This window comes from Myripristis murdjan, chromosome 13 (assembly GCF_902150065.1).
Source record: "Myripristis murdjan chromosome 13, fMyrMur1.1, whole genome shotgun sequence".
Lineage (NCBI taxonomy): Eukaryota > Metazoa > Chordata > Actinopteri > Holocentriformes > Holocentridae > Myripristis > Myripristis murdjan.
The window spans coordinates 30687453-30701643 of record NC_043992.1 but is presented as its reverse complement, the minus strand read 5'-3'; the positions used below and the strand labels follow the sequence as shown (position 1 = coordinate 30701643).

The 14191-nt window shown below is 44.2% G+C and overlaps 1 protein-coding gene across 1 annotated transcript; it reads left to right on the top strand.

Moving 5' to 3' along the window:
• Nucleotides 1-310: 310 nt before the first annotated feature.
• igsf10 (immunoglobulin superfamily, member 10) lies at nucleotides 311-13984 on the top strand. Its single transcript, XM_030067397.1, has 12 exons — nucleotides 311-513; nucleotides 1313-1442; nucleotides 2898-3288; nucleotides 3976-4743; nucleotides 5099-6177; nucleotides 6262-6343; nucleotides 6413-6982; nucleotides 7231-8608; nucleotides 8687-8898; nucleotides 9382-10285; nucleotides 11981-12347; nucleotides 12434-13984. The coding sequence occupies exons 1-12, from the start codon at nucleotides 311-313 to the stop codon at nucleotides 13982-13984; spliced, it is 7635 nt and encodes a 2544-aa protein (XP_029923257.1).
• The last annotated feature ends 207 nt before the right edge of the window (nucleotides 13985-14191 follow it).

Sequence of the window (14191 nt, the reverse complement as noted above, 5' to 3'; positions counted from 1 at the left end):
CTTTCTACTTTAAGTTCACTCTCATTCTCATCTATCTATCTATCTATCTATCTATCTATCTATCTATCTATGTGTCTGTCTGAATGTTTATTATGTGTATATTTCTGTCCAATCTATCTGTTTCTATTCTCTGTTGTCTTTTTAAGTGATATGGTCTACTTCCATCCCTGTTACAACAGCACCACAAGCTCTCTCTCTCTCTCTCTCTCTCTCTCTCTCTCCAGGAGGATTTCATTAATGGTAGAGGAGGAAGCAGAGCAGTGTTTTGAAGTTGCAGTTTGTGAAGTTGAAGCCCCTCTCCCCCTCCAGAATGAGAGTGTGTGCCTGCAGCGCCTCATACCTGCGGCAGTGGCTGCTGAGGGCTGTGTTTGTCTTGGCCGCTGTGCTGCCGCAAAGCACGGGCTGCCCCAAATCATGCGCCTGCTATGTTCCCACTGAGGTGCACTGCACCTTCAGATACCTGACCGCAATACCTGACCAGATCCAGCCAGCTGTGGAAAGAATTAACCTCGGGTACTCTGTCTTCTTTCCCACTTTGAAGGCAGAATTACTGCAGATGATTTTTTTTTCCCTTTTAGAGTGCAATTTTGCCAACTTGCAAAGAAGGAACTCTAAGTAGCCTTTAGCTAAAATAGCAATGATGACATAGCTTTCATGACTATGGTGAAGAACTAGCTGACATGCTGACTCAGTCATAAAGTTCAAGAGTTATTGGCTACAACTTGAAGTTGCTGGTTGTAGCATCACCATCCATTCACCTCCACCTCCAGTTGTCTTGCAACAGATTGCCTCTGCACTCAAAACTTTTTAAGGCATAAAAACAAGCAGAGGAGGGGAAAAAAGCATGTGAGGCCAGGGTTGGACCAGAATCTGATATGATTGGCCTCTTAATGTAATTTTCCAAAAGTTGTGCCCTACTCCCATCCCCTAATTCATTTTCATCACAATTAGGCCTAGTCATCATCCCCTCCTCCTAAATTAGCTGAGATGACAGAGGCAGAGGATTTCCCATTCTTAAATTTTGGCACTTTCATTTTATGCAGTCAAATGATGACAAGAACATTGGACAACAGCAAGAGACAGAAAAGGGAGTGACTGTCAATTAGTGGGATAGAAAAAAAGCAGTGTAATAAATCACTGCTGCAATTGACTAATTATATGAGTAATAAATTGTTCTACTGGAACAAATAATGACTAGTTTAAAAAAATATATTTTATAGTCTGTGGACTTCTATGAATAGTTCACTTAGGTTATAATTAGCAATAAATAATTCCTAGTTTCTAAGTTTCTCCTTTATTTTTCTGTCTTTAGATACAACAGCATAAGTGTCCTGAGAGAGAATGACCTGCCAGGACTGGACCACTTAGAGCTGTTGATGCTGCATAGCAACACCATCCACAATATTGAAGACAGAGCCTTCCTCGGCCTCAAGTCCTTACAGGTAATAACACTTATTAGACTGTTTTATCTTAACAGAATAACTCAACAACTAATTTGACTGCATTCTCACTACACTATCTTGGCATAGAAAATTACTGTAAGATCCTTTATTAATGATTGCCTGACAGATCCGCTTGCATGGTGTGCTTAAATTCAAAGCTAGTGCATGGTGACAAGCAAAAGCCAAGAATCTTAGGGCTCTAGTTTCGCAGACCAGGCGAGGCGGGGGCGTAGCGCAGATGCGCTTCGTCAACTGGGTGTGGCCAGGCGGATTTTCCAAGTTTGGCACGCCGTTCTCGGTGGCGCAAGTACTCCGCCGTCCCTCCTACCGGCGGAGGGGAGGAGAGAAGGCATGGAGTGGGTTTGACACAGCCGATTCACATTTAACCAATCAAAGGAGCCCCTGTCCTCGCCTTTAAAATGCGCTGCGTGAAGGCGTAATGAAAGTTTACACAGCTGACATGGAGGTCTATTGCCGCAGGCGGAGCGGAGCTCAGGAGACAGGCGCGGAGCGGAGACCGGCGAGCAGTGCGGACACGTCACCAAAACCTCACAGGCAGGCTTCCGGAATGTCAGGCACATGAACAATGCAATAAATACCGAAAAAAAACACTATTCAATGCTACGATCACAATCAGCACATACATATATCTCCATATCAACTGTCCCGTCACAGCTGATGTCAGATCAAAGGAGATTGGCACCGTTTATGCTGATTGTGAGGTTTTGGTGATGTGCGCCAGCCAGCCAAACTTCCACTGCGCCAGCCCCGCTCCGCCTTGCGCTGAAAGTAGACGTGGTTTCAGATGGCGAGCTTTTGGCGCACCTCGGCGAAGCCTTTTGGCACGAAACTGTCACTGCGCTAAGCCGAATCTGTCGGCACCTCCCCCCGCTGCGCCACCACTCCCATCTCGGCGAACCTCCGCCTGCGAAACTTGGAAACTGTCCGCCTCTGCCGCTTCGCCGGTCGAAACTAGCTCTGCGCGGGGTTTGCCTCACTGCGCCACCCCGCGCTGCGCCGGGAAACTAGAGCCCTTAGTGTTGACATGCCATTGCTAAATAAATGGATGGGCTGTTGGTGTTGATCTCGGTAATATATTTCAGTTCAAGTGACATTTATGGGTCCTGAGGTTGAAAGTGAAGGGATACATTTATTAAAAGCAATTCTAAAAAAAAAAAAAAAAAAAAATACACAAATTGTTTGTTGTCTTTTCAGCTACTTTTATTTATATTGTGTAAAGCATCTTACCCAACAACTGATTTCTGGAAGCCATCTCAGCTGAAATAACCTCAATTCTCCATTAACATTGCTGATTTAACAACAATGTAATGTTTTGTTTTTTTTTCCTCAGTGATGTCCCTTAAATAATTATGTTAACAACTCAATTTGCAGTCTTAATTCAGTAATATTATTTCTATGTCAAACATCTCTGAATTCTCAATGATGTCCTCACAGGTCCTCAAGATGTCCTATAATAAAGTAAAGGAAATCAAAAAGGAGACATTCAAAGGCCTAAACAGCCTGCTGAGACTCCACATGGATCACAACCACATAGAATTCATCAATCCAGAGGCTTTTTATGGCCTGACGAATCTACAGTTAGTCCATCTGGAAGGAAACCACCTCCAGCAGCTCCACCCAGACACATTTATAACACTGAGACACAGCCAGGTGTTCAAGTTGTCCTCGGTGAGAAATATCCACCTGTCGGACAACCTCCTCACCAGCCTGCCTGCAGACATCTTCTCAGGCAGCTCCCAGTTAGAGAACCTCTTCCTCCATGGCAACCCCTGGTCATGTGACTGCCGCATGAAGTGGTTTCCAGTATGGGCACAGAGAAACACAGGTGAGGAACAGAGGAATGAGTTTGCTCTGGAGGAGTCTGGGAGTATTTAGGGAGTTGTGAAGTCAGTAACATGTTTACAAGGGAACTCCTTCTTTCTTGCTATTCAAGCAGCACCTGTGGTCTAGTCATCTAATGGGTGCTGCAAGACACTTTACCTCACAAAAAGCAAAAATTTCCCTTAATCTAAACCTTAAGTGGGCACAGATTTCGTAGTGTTACTTTCAGTGAACGAGTGGTTCAAACCAGATATGGGAAGACACATCTGGTGGAATTGCTTAATCCATTAATAATGGTTTGTTTTTTTTCTCAGATTTTTAAAGATAAAGTATTTCCCCCTGTAAACTAATGGTGCATGGGACTGCATCCAGCAAGAAAGGAATATCCAAGGAAAACAAATAAATCTTTGCTGACATGTCACAGAAGGCAGCTTATATCTGATTTTCATCATGATGGCTAAAGACAATACTAAAGACAAAGGAATAAAAGTTATTTTATGTATGACTTGGCTAGCGTAAAAGTGAACTCATATAAATCCTTGTATTTCAACATGTGATCATGATGACATTTATGGGACACAATTTTTATAAATCAGCGTTTGGTTTCTCTGAACTAGTGTGAACTGTATAAATGTGCTTTTCTGACATGCAGTCATCTAAACACTGCACCACATGATTGATATGGTTTCAGGTGTGCTGAAATGCAAGCGAGACAGGAAGTATCCCGGTGGTCAGCTGTGCCCTGTCTGTGAGAATCCTGCCTTTTACCACAGCAGGTCACTCTCCCTGCTGCACAGTGACAACTTCATTTGCACTAAGCCCTGGATACACGCCCATCTAAAGCAGAAAAACGTCAGCCTGGATGAGGGGGACTATATCCCAGTTTCCGCCAAGGACTTCATTGCCCCAATTGGCTCCATGCAGATGAATTTCACTGACCAGTTTCATAATGATGCCAGCCTAACCTGCACTGTCCAGAGGCCCTCTGCATTGGAGAACCTGACACTGAGCTTGGAGGAGGAGGGGGAAAACAATGTTACCATGCTTACAGCCAGCATAGCTACCTCCCTGGTCTGTAACATTGATCATGAACATATACAACAGCTGTGGCACATCCTTGCCACCTACAGTGACTCTCCCATGAGGCTGGAGAGGGGCCTGATGCTTGCCAGGAGCCCAGAGATGGTGTACAAGTACAGCCAGATCAGAGCCACAGAGGGACAACAGGAGATCCACACAGACATTGAGGCTGAGATTAAAGCGTCTCCTGCGTGGTTGATGCAGGGGGAGGTTAACTTCCAGCTTGACCGGACAACTACCACTTTCTCTACTCTGCATATTAAGTACAGATCTGTGGTCAACCTACGTGTTCAGAACACAGCACCTAAGAGGGACCGCTATAGCTGGACCATGATAAAGCGAGACAATGAAACCAAGACTGAGCATACTGTGCTGACAGGTGGGAATTAAAGATAAGAGTTGAATAAACTACAGTAGCTGATGGCTTTTGCAACCTTTACTCATCTAATCCCCAATAATAATAATTAAAAAAAAAACTTTAATTGACATCTGCTCCCCATTAAATTCTTAAATGATGCACAACCCATTGAAAATATCTGTGAAGTTAGGAAATGGCACTGAGATATGAGTTGAGAGAAACAAATGAATCGCATATTACCTTTACAACGACACAATAAAATTGAAATTATAACACTATTATTTAGACACAATTATTACACACAATAGCAATAAATATTGAATGAATATTGCTTCTGTTACTTATTATATTATATTGTATTATATTATTGTTATAGGTGGAGTGGCACAGCTGAACTGCCAGACCATGGGTGAGCCAAAGCCTTCAGTGGAGTGGATTTTACCAGATGGAACTAAGGTCAGAGCCCCTTACTTCAGTGAAGACAGGAGGATCATGATCACAGCAGAAGGGACGCTCACTGTACGAGGAGCTGATACCTCTGATACCGGTCTCTACCGCTGCATTTCTACAAACTACCTGGATGCAGATATACTCAGCTTCCGGGTGACAGTTCTATCACCTGATGTGGAAGAAACAGAGATAAATGGCATCCAACTCTCCCGACCACTGGGTGAAAACCTGATTTTGGACTGTGGCTCCACAGGCAGCCCTGAGACTTCAGTCCAGTGGATACTACCTGACCACTCAGTGCTGGACAAGTCTCATGGGAGCAGGAAGGTGCATAACAATGGATCCCTGCAAATTCAGGGTCTCACAGAGAGGGATCGAGGATTTTTTAGGTGCCTTGCTTCTAACTACTTAGGAGTAGACCTGCTGGTGTCTCAGGTGACAGTGACTGAAGGGTCTGCGACAGTGACAGGGGTAGACAATGAGGGGTCAGGCATGGAAATGGAAGTCAAGGTGGACCCCAGCTTGGCACAGGACAAGGTCTCTGACAATGAGGTCTCTTCTGATAGAGCTAGTCAGGAGTCCAGGACTGTTACCTCAGATCGACCCTACCCAAGATTCAGGTCACAGAGCAGAGGAGGCTCCGGACAAAGGCGGGGACAGAGAGGGAGGTTTCAAGTAGGCAACAGACGAATCTGGAGCCATAGGAGAGTCTTTGATAAAACACCAAGGAAAGTGGACCCACAGAAATTTGCTGAATTTATGAAAAAGGCCCAAGAGGGGTCAAAAATAAAGACTGGCACAATAAAATACGAAGAGTCAGACACTAGTCTATCTGGTGATGGTGAAAGAGGTTCTGGCGAGGATCATAGTGAAGATCAGCTCATGATTATACCAAAGATAGTCAGGCCAACCACAGATAACCCACAAGAAAGTAACATGTTCAGCCAAGAAAATTATAATAGTCAGACTGAAACCATCCCAACCACACAGAACAGTCAGCATAACGTTTTAGCAACAACAATGAATAGTCAAACCATTGCAGTGGAGACCACAGACAGCCCAGACAACAATCAGATTAGTTTCACTCAGATAACAGAAAATACAGACACTTTAACAACAGAATCATATACACAATCAGATCCTACACCAATCAAATCTGTATTCACAAACAGTCCAGTGATACGCAGTGAAAGTCAAAGTGATGCAGTCACAGAATTTGATATGATTTCAGACTATACAGCCAAACAAAGTATTGATGAGTTCAGAGAATTGTATACTATAGAGGAAAATACCAAACCGCCATCAAATCCAGTTACTGCCCAGCTCAGTGTGACAGACACTTCACATGAAACCCAGCTCCAGTTCTCAGGAGAACCAGTTGGAGAACCAGAGACCTCCACTGGGTCAGTGCTGTCCTTTGTCACAGACCCCAACGTTACTCCAATGATGGATGGGCCAGGTCCAGTGGATCCAATCATCCATACCTCCACTGACCCAGAAAGCCGCACCACTTTCACAGCTGTCACTACCACAGAAAGACAACAAGATGAGATTACCTTCCACACTACACAGAGGATTAAATCCCCACACCTACCTGCTGGATCCACCATTATCTCCCACCAGCAAATCCACATCATCCCACCCAAGAAGGGCCGGGGAGGGGGGCGAAGGAGGACCTTCCAAGGACGCAGGAGGATCATCAAACCCAATAGGATCACTGACATACAGTCCTTCATAAATAAATTCAAACAGCCCACACTGAAGAAGGAAGGGAATGCTACAGTGCCATATACTATTGAACTGACCACAGGTATAGTACAACCATTTTGTTTTTTTTGTTTGTTTGTTTTTACTAATAGCATCATGCATTTACTTGTCAATGTTGATTTACCATGTTCTGTAGCTGATTTTTTCTGATGTTTAATATCTCTATATTGTTGCTGATGCTTTGTTGCAAGAAATACAACAATCCAAACTATCTATCAACATGACATCTACATATCTATTGGTCACATATTGAAAAATGGAACTGAGTGGCATTGCCATTTTTTTTCTCAGATTGTAACTGTGATGAGCATGGGAAGAAGACAGCCACCACTGATCCACAAGTTGTCATACCTACAACTTCTAATTCATCTTCACGCAGAATAGAGAGACCTGACTCTACACAAGATACTGCAGTCACTACCAGTAACTATTACATTACTTCAAATGTTGCCTCCACCCATTCCCAGTCTAGGCCAGAAGTGTCCAGTGGCTACATTACCTCAGCTGATGCCCCAGAGATTGACCTTACTCCTGATCCATACACAGCCACAAAGGAGGAACCAACGGTGTCCACCACCACTGCTGCTACCAACTCTAAGGTTATCCGTGGAAGGATTCCATGGAATAGGATTTTTGGAGGCAGGGGCAGACAAAGGGGAAATATGTCAGGCAGGCTGTGGAGACCATCTTCCACTACAGCATCCTCAACTAAAACTGAAATTACAACAGTGACCCCAACCACAACCCCTGCTATTCTACCCACAGCTGAGTCTCTAGTTATACCTCAGACAATGTCCCCATCCAGACATAGAGAGAGCACAGAGAGCTCATCAGATGATGACTATGGAGATTTCTCCTCTGCTGATTCTGAGTTTACAACACAGCAACCTAGCACACACCGACAAATTACTACCAGTCCATTCTATCATTCTAGGTCCTCCACGACTGCTGAGACGGCACCAGAATCTCAGACCTTACCTTCTCCACCGACTGTCAAACCACCCTCACAGACAACTAGTGATGAAACCTTATCATCTGGGTCTGGTGGATATGCTAGTAACTGGTTTGCAATCCACCGGAGGCCTGGCGGAGCAGGGAGACCATTAGGCCGGAGGAGGAGGCCCTTCAGGGGCCGGAGACCTTTCAAGAAGCCTACAACCGCTGAAGCTCCTACCATCACAGTAGAGGCTACAACAACTGAAGAAATGCCTGTAGAGACAACCATGGAAACCACTATGGCAACTACCGTGGAGACCACCATGCTACCTCAGAAGACCATCTCAGTCTCCAAGCCCATGCACACTCCATCCAAGGATACAGACAGATCAGCAGTGACTATGTCCACTGATCAGACCTCAGGGGAGGTGACAGACTCATATGAAGATGCTGTCTGGAGTGAGTCAACCTCTAGTAGTTATCCAGCTTACACTACAACCAACAGACCTTGGACCATCTCAACCACATTTAAGCCTACAACCACATTCAGACCAACTACCACAAGAAGACCTTATACTACAACTCAGTACAGAGTCAACAGTAACATCAGACCACCAACAGAGAGGAACATTGGTCACACACAGAGGCCCATGATTAGGAGAATCAGACCCACTGTACCTAGTAGTGGAGCTAGAGGAATTTCAGAGAAGACCCTCACCTTCGACACAAAGACTATTCTCACAGCAGAACAAGGATACACCAACACCCCTGCCCCATACAACAACAAGGACATTAAAAATGCAATCTCTAGTGTCTACAATCATATTACTGGCAATGAGGCTACAAGTGCCAATACTGTGGGCTTGGAACCCACCACCAAGGACATGCCAACGAAGCCCAAGATAGTGGGAGGCAATGCAGCCAGCTTCACCGTGTTGTCCAACTCTGATGCCTTCCTGCCCTGTGAGGCTGTTGGAGATCCTGAGCCAACTATCAGCTGGAAACGTTTTTCCTCCAGTACAGGTGCACAAGGAGAATTTATTTATTTTGAACATGCACTGCAAGTTAAAAACTTTATTCTACCAAAATATAACATTTTATTCTTTGATTTTATCCTATTTATGCTATTTTGTGTGATGACAAATGACTTAGTAAAGATTAGAATTCTTTTGCTAACTGAATGGATATCAGAGAATCAACCACAATATACTTCAGATTTCAATTAACAGTGAAGACAGTTTTGTTAACTTTAAGTGTTAAAGTGATTTAACCAAAGAATATGAAACATGTTGCAAATACAGGTTTGACTCCAATTCACTTAAAATTTAACCTGGGGCTAGTATGTATTTTGCAATGATGTATTCTCCTTTTTTCCTGATATAACACTGTGGTAAGTACTATAAATGTATTTTAGTTGTTTTTGAGTCTGTATTTATGTCTCTAATATATTATAGTGTTTTATATTTTTTTAAATTGTAAGAATATCAAATGTGTCTCTCCCTTCAGGCAGCACAATTACCATCAAGGGGAAGATGGGCAAGTTTGAAGTATTCAGTAATGGCACGCTGTCCATCCAAAATGCCAACATTAAGGATCGTGGACAGTACCTGTGTCTAGCTGAGAGTGATCAGGGATCAGACAAACTGCTGGTCACACTCTCTGTTGTGGCCTACCCTTCTCGCATCCTGGAGCCAAAAATGCGAGAGATAAAGTCCCATGCAGGGAGGAATGTGGAGATGAAATGTAAAGCAGAAGGTCGACCCACACCTATGATATCCTGGATCCTCGCCAACCGGACCCAAGTAAGAGGTCATAACTCAGACAAGGGGAGGGTGTATGTGACCACCGAGGGGACCCTGGTCATTCAGCAGGTGTCTGTGTATGACAGAGGCCACTACAAATGCATCGCCAGTAACCCAGCTGGAGCTGACACAGCTACAGTACGACTACAGGTGGTGGCAGCTCCCCCAGGTATCCTGGAGGAGAAACGACAGCAAGTGAGGGCAAGTGTGAGCCAGAGCCTGTGGCTGCCTTGTACTGGCCAGGGCAATCCTCAGCCTACTATCCACTGGGTCCTCTACGATGGGGCTGTGGTGAAGTCTAACAGGCCTGTTTTTGACTCCAGGGTATCGGTGTATGAAAATGGCACCCTCCACCTTAAAGATGTGACTTCAGCAGACAATGGGAAATATGAATGTATTGCTACCAGCTCTACAGGCTCAGAGCGAAGGGTGGTGATTCTGACAGTGGAGGAGCAAGAGTCTACCCCTCAGATAGTAGAGACATCCCAACACATGACAGAGCTGTCCTATGGGGACCAGTTGAGACTGAACTGTGTAGCCACAGGAGACCCCAAACCCAGGATCATCTGGAGGCTGCCCTCCAAAGCTGTGGTAGACCAGTGGCACAGGTGAAAATGCATTGTGCATGGGTGAAAACAGAGACATGGTTGCATTTACAGCATTCCTGACAGAGCCATTATTTTAGATTGTCTCAGAATTATATTGACACATAAAATTTAAGACACAGCTGTGTTGGTCCTGCAAAATAAAACTGGGTGTATAGTTCTTGGTGGGGGGGTGCTCAGGGTCCTCAGCTCAGGATTTGCAGTAAGCCTCCATTCATGTGCTGAGCACCCAAAGTCGTGAAATTTACAAATGAGACTAGAATTGAAAACAGGCTTATTTCAAGCTGAGTCCTTTTGCACAGCTTGAACACATCATGCAGAAAAAATAACATCTCTTGGGATCATTCTATTCATATAACTGAAATACCTCTGTTTTCATGTTAAAGGTCCTCTCCAGAGATTGATTAAACCCCTAAAAACTCATCTTGGTTCATCAGTATTGAATAGTTAGAATTCTTTCCATGAAAAAACATTCCTTCATGCCTTAAAATGGAATGGCTTTGACATAGCTCTGCACTTTACCTTCATTTAGTATGCACGGATTTATGCATATACAAATATGCATATGCACACTGGCTCGTAACTTTTATTGGTAACACTTTACAATAAGAGTACAACAATTAACGTTAGTTAATGCTGTAATGGTTAATTAACTGTTGTTAATGATTATTATGGCATTTACTAATGTTAATAACCCTTAAATAACATATAAATTAATACCTTAGCATGAACAGCATTAGTACATGATTCTTAGACACATTAGTTAACGGTTAGTTAGCTGTTACTTAATGTTTAGTACCTGGTACTTAATGGTTATTACGGCATTAACTAACGTTAATTGTTTTACTCTTATTGTAAAGTGTTACCCTTTTATTTGATAATGGACCCATGCAAAAAAACAATCTTTTAGGTAGAGTAATATTGTTCATGTGAAGCAGCCATTTTGAATTGGTCTAGTTGATTTTTTGAAAATAAAACACTCAAGTGACCGGTGGGACTGGTGATACTGATAATGGAAAGCAGAGCAACCGCAGCAAAGATGACTGATCATCAGAACAGAATTTTAAACATGATACTCATCAAAGTAGTCAGTCTCATCCATATCCTCTCCTTCTTACACTTCATCCCCCCTCTCAGTGTTGCTTGTTATTACTTGACTCACTCTCATAAACTTATGCAGAGACTCGGGAGCATAATCCTTTAAACCCAAGAACCTGACTGCTGCTTCAGACACAAACCTAATGGTATCAGACCTTGATTTCTTTTCCTGAGTACGATGCACCACATCAACTATAAATGCAAGAAAGGATTTCTTGTTTAGCTGACAGGTAGACAGCAGATAAAGGTGAAGGTGAGAAGAAGTGATGGGATTAATAGAATGATGGCAGATAAATGTGCAGGAGGAAACAGCAGGGAAGACAGGACCTACACGATATGGGGATAAACACACAACAAACAGAGGCAGACATGCACACTTATTCCTCTCTTCCCTCTCCTACAGCAGATATGACCTTAATGTGCAAATACTAACTGATTAAAGTTTAAATACTGGTATCATGTTCCGTTTATTTGAAGAGGCACTGATTTATCTGAAAAGCTTACATCAGATGCTCTGATGAAAGGTACTTTTTTCCCTTTAAATATGTTGCATTGATTTGTTTTGTAATCAGTCTTGTTTTCTGCCATGTCTTTCTTCAGGATGGGCAGCCGAATACAGGTCCTGGATAACGGCACTCTTATCGTTCATTCTATAAATGATAAAGATGCCGGAGACTATCTCTGTGTGGCACGAAGCAAAATTGGTGATGACCTCCAACTCATGAAGGTCAGTGTTTCGATGAAGCCAGCCAAGATAGAGCCTAAGGTTTACAACAAGAAGCAGGTTCACTATGGTAATGACTTGAAGGTGGACTGCAAAGCCTCAGGGGCTCCACAGCCAGAGATCTCCTGGGCTCTACCAGATGGTACAATGGTGAACAGTGCCCTGCAGTCTGATAGTAGTAATGGAGGAGGACGAGCACGCCGTTATATTCTGTTCGACAATGGAACACTTTTCCTCAACCAGGTATGGTGGAGATACAATGCATCATTATTCCCTATGAATACGAAAAAAAATTTCAGAAGTTTCACATGAATCTTATGTCTCTCCAGGTTGGCATGTCAGAGGAAGGGAAGTACACCTGCTATGCTGAGAACCAGATGGGCAAGGATGAAATGCATGTACATATCACCGTGGTAACTGCTTCCCCCAGGATACGCTCACCCAGCCAGACCTATGCCAAGGTGAAGCCTGGAGGGAACATCCGCTTTGACTGTGAAGCAGTTGGAGAACCCAAGCCCAAGATCTTGTGGATGCTTCCCTCCAACGACATAATTGCAGCATCTAATGAGCGCTACTTAATGCATGTAAATGGTTCTCTGGACATCAGGGATGTGAAGCTGATTGATGCTGGGGAGTATGTGTGTATGGCTCGCAACAATGCTGGAGAAAACAGGAAAGTCTACAAACTGGATATAGATGGAAATCCACCCGTGATAAATGGTTATCACCAGAACAGAACTGTTATCAAAGACACAGCAGCTAAATACTCAAGGAAGCTTATAGACTGTAAAGCTGAGGGAGATCCGGCTCCTACAGTCACCTGGATTATGCCTGACAACATCTTCCTAACAGCCCCATACTTTGGCAGTAGAATTAACGTCCATCATAATGGGACATTAGAGATTCGCAATGTGCGGCCAACTGACACAGCAGAGTTTATCTGCATGGCAAGGAATGATGGTGGTGAGGCAGTAATGGTGGTACAGCTGGAAGTGGCCAGTACGCTCAGAAGGCCCATCTTCAAAAACCCCTTTAATGAGCGCATTGTTTCTCGGATGGGGAAGACCACGGTTCTAAACTGCTCTGCCAACGGATACCCACCACCAGAGATGATCTGGACCCTACCTAATGGGACCCGTTTTACTGCTGGGCCTGACCGTGGCTCCCGCCACCACCTAGGGCAAGATGGGACTTTAGTCATCTACAACCCAAGCAAAGAGGATGCTGGAAAGTATCGCTGCGCTGCTAAGAATTCCATGGGATACATAGAGAAGTTAATTGTACTGGAGGTTGGACAGAAGCCTTACATATTGACAAGGCCAAGGGGCATCATACGCAGCGTGTCGGGGGACCCTCTCTTCCTTCACTGTCTGGCTGATGGAAGCCCCAGACCAAGCATCTTCTGGACTGTCCCTGGTGGCCACACCCTCACCCGGCCTCAGGTCCTTGGGCGCTACCAGTTGCTAGAGAATGGGACACTGATTGTCCAGGACACCACTCTTCATGACCGGGGAAATTATGTCTGTAGGGCACAGAATGATGTTGGGGAGGCTGTTCTCTCTGTCCCTGTTATTATCATTGCCTACCCTCCCCGAATCACTTCTGGGCCACCTCCCAATGTGAGGGCAGTGGCTGGGGCACCTATCCAGCTCAACTGTGCTGCTATTGGCATTCCCAAGCCAGAGATCACCTGGGAACTGCCTGATCATTCAATTCTGTCTACAGCAGGGCAGGGCAGACCCACAGGTAGCGAACTGCTTCACCCCCAGGGAACACTTATTATTCAAAGACCCACATCATCAGACTCTGGAACATACAAGTGTTTGGCCAAGAATCACCTGGGCACAGACTCAAAGGGCACATTTGTACATGTGCTGTGACAAAAATACATCACTGAGGGATGACAGAGGTATATCAGAATGTAACGTTAACAGATACACAGTCACTTCTGAGCTGTCTGTCTGTTGTGTCTGTGGATATGTGAGGATCACAGCTTTTGGAATATTTTTAAACAAGTAAGAGACATGGGTTAACAATTTAAGTGGAGCAAAAGAAGAGAAACATTTTTTTTAACCAGAAAAGCCCAG

Coding starts and splice junctions, on each gene's coding strand:
- igsf10 (XM_030067397.1), top strand. CDS start 311: ATGAGAGTGTGTGCCTGCAGCGCCTCATACCTGCGGCAGTGGCTGCTG. Junction 3,289..3,975: donor ATGGGCACAGAGAAACACAG/GTGAGGAACAGA, acceptor ATATGGTTTCAG/GTGTGCTGAAATGCAAGCGA. Junction 10,286..11,980: donor GTGGTAGACCAGTGGCACAG/GTGAAAATGCAT, acceptor GTCTTTCTTCAG/GATGGGCAGCCGAATACAGG.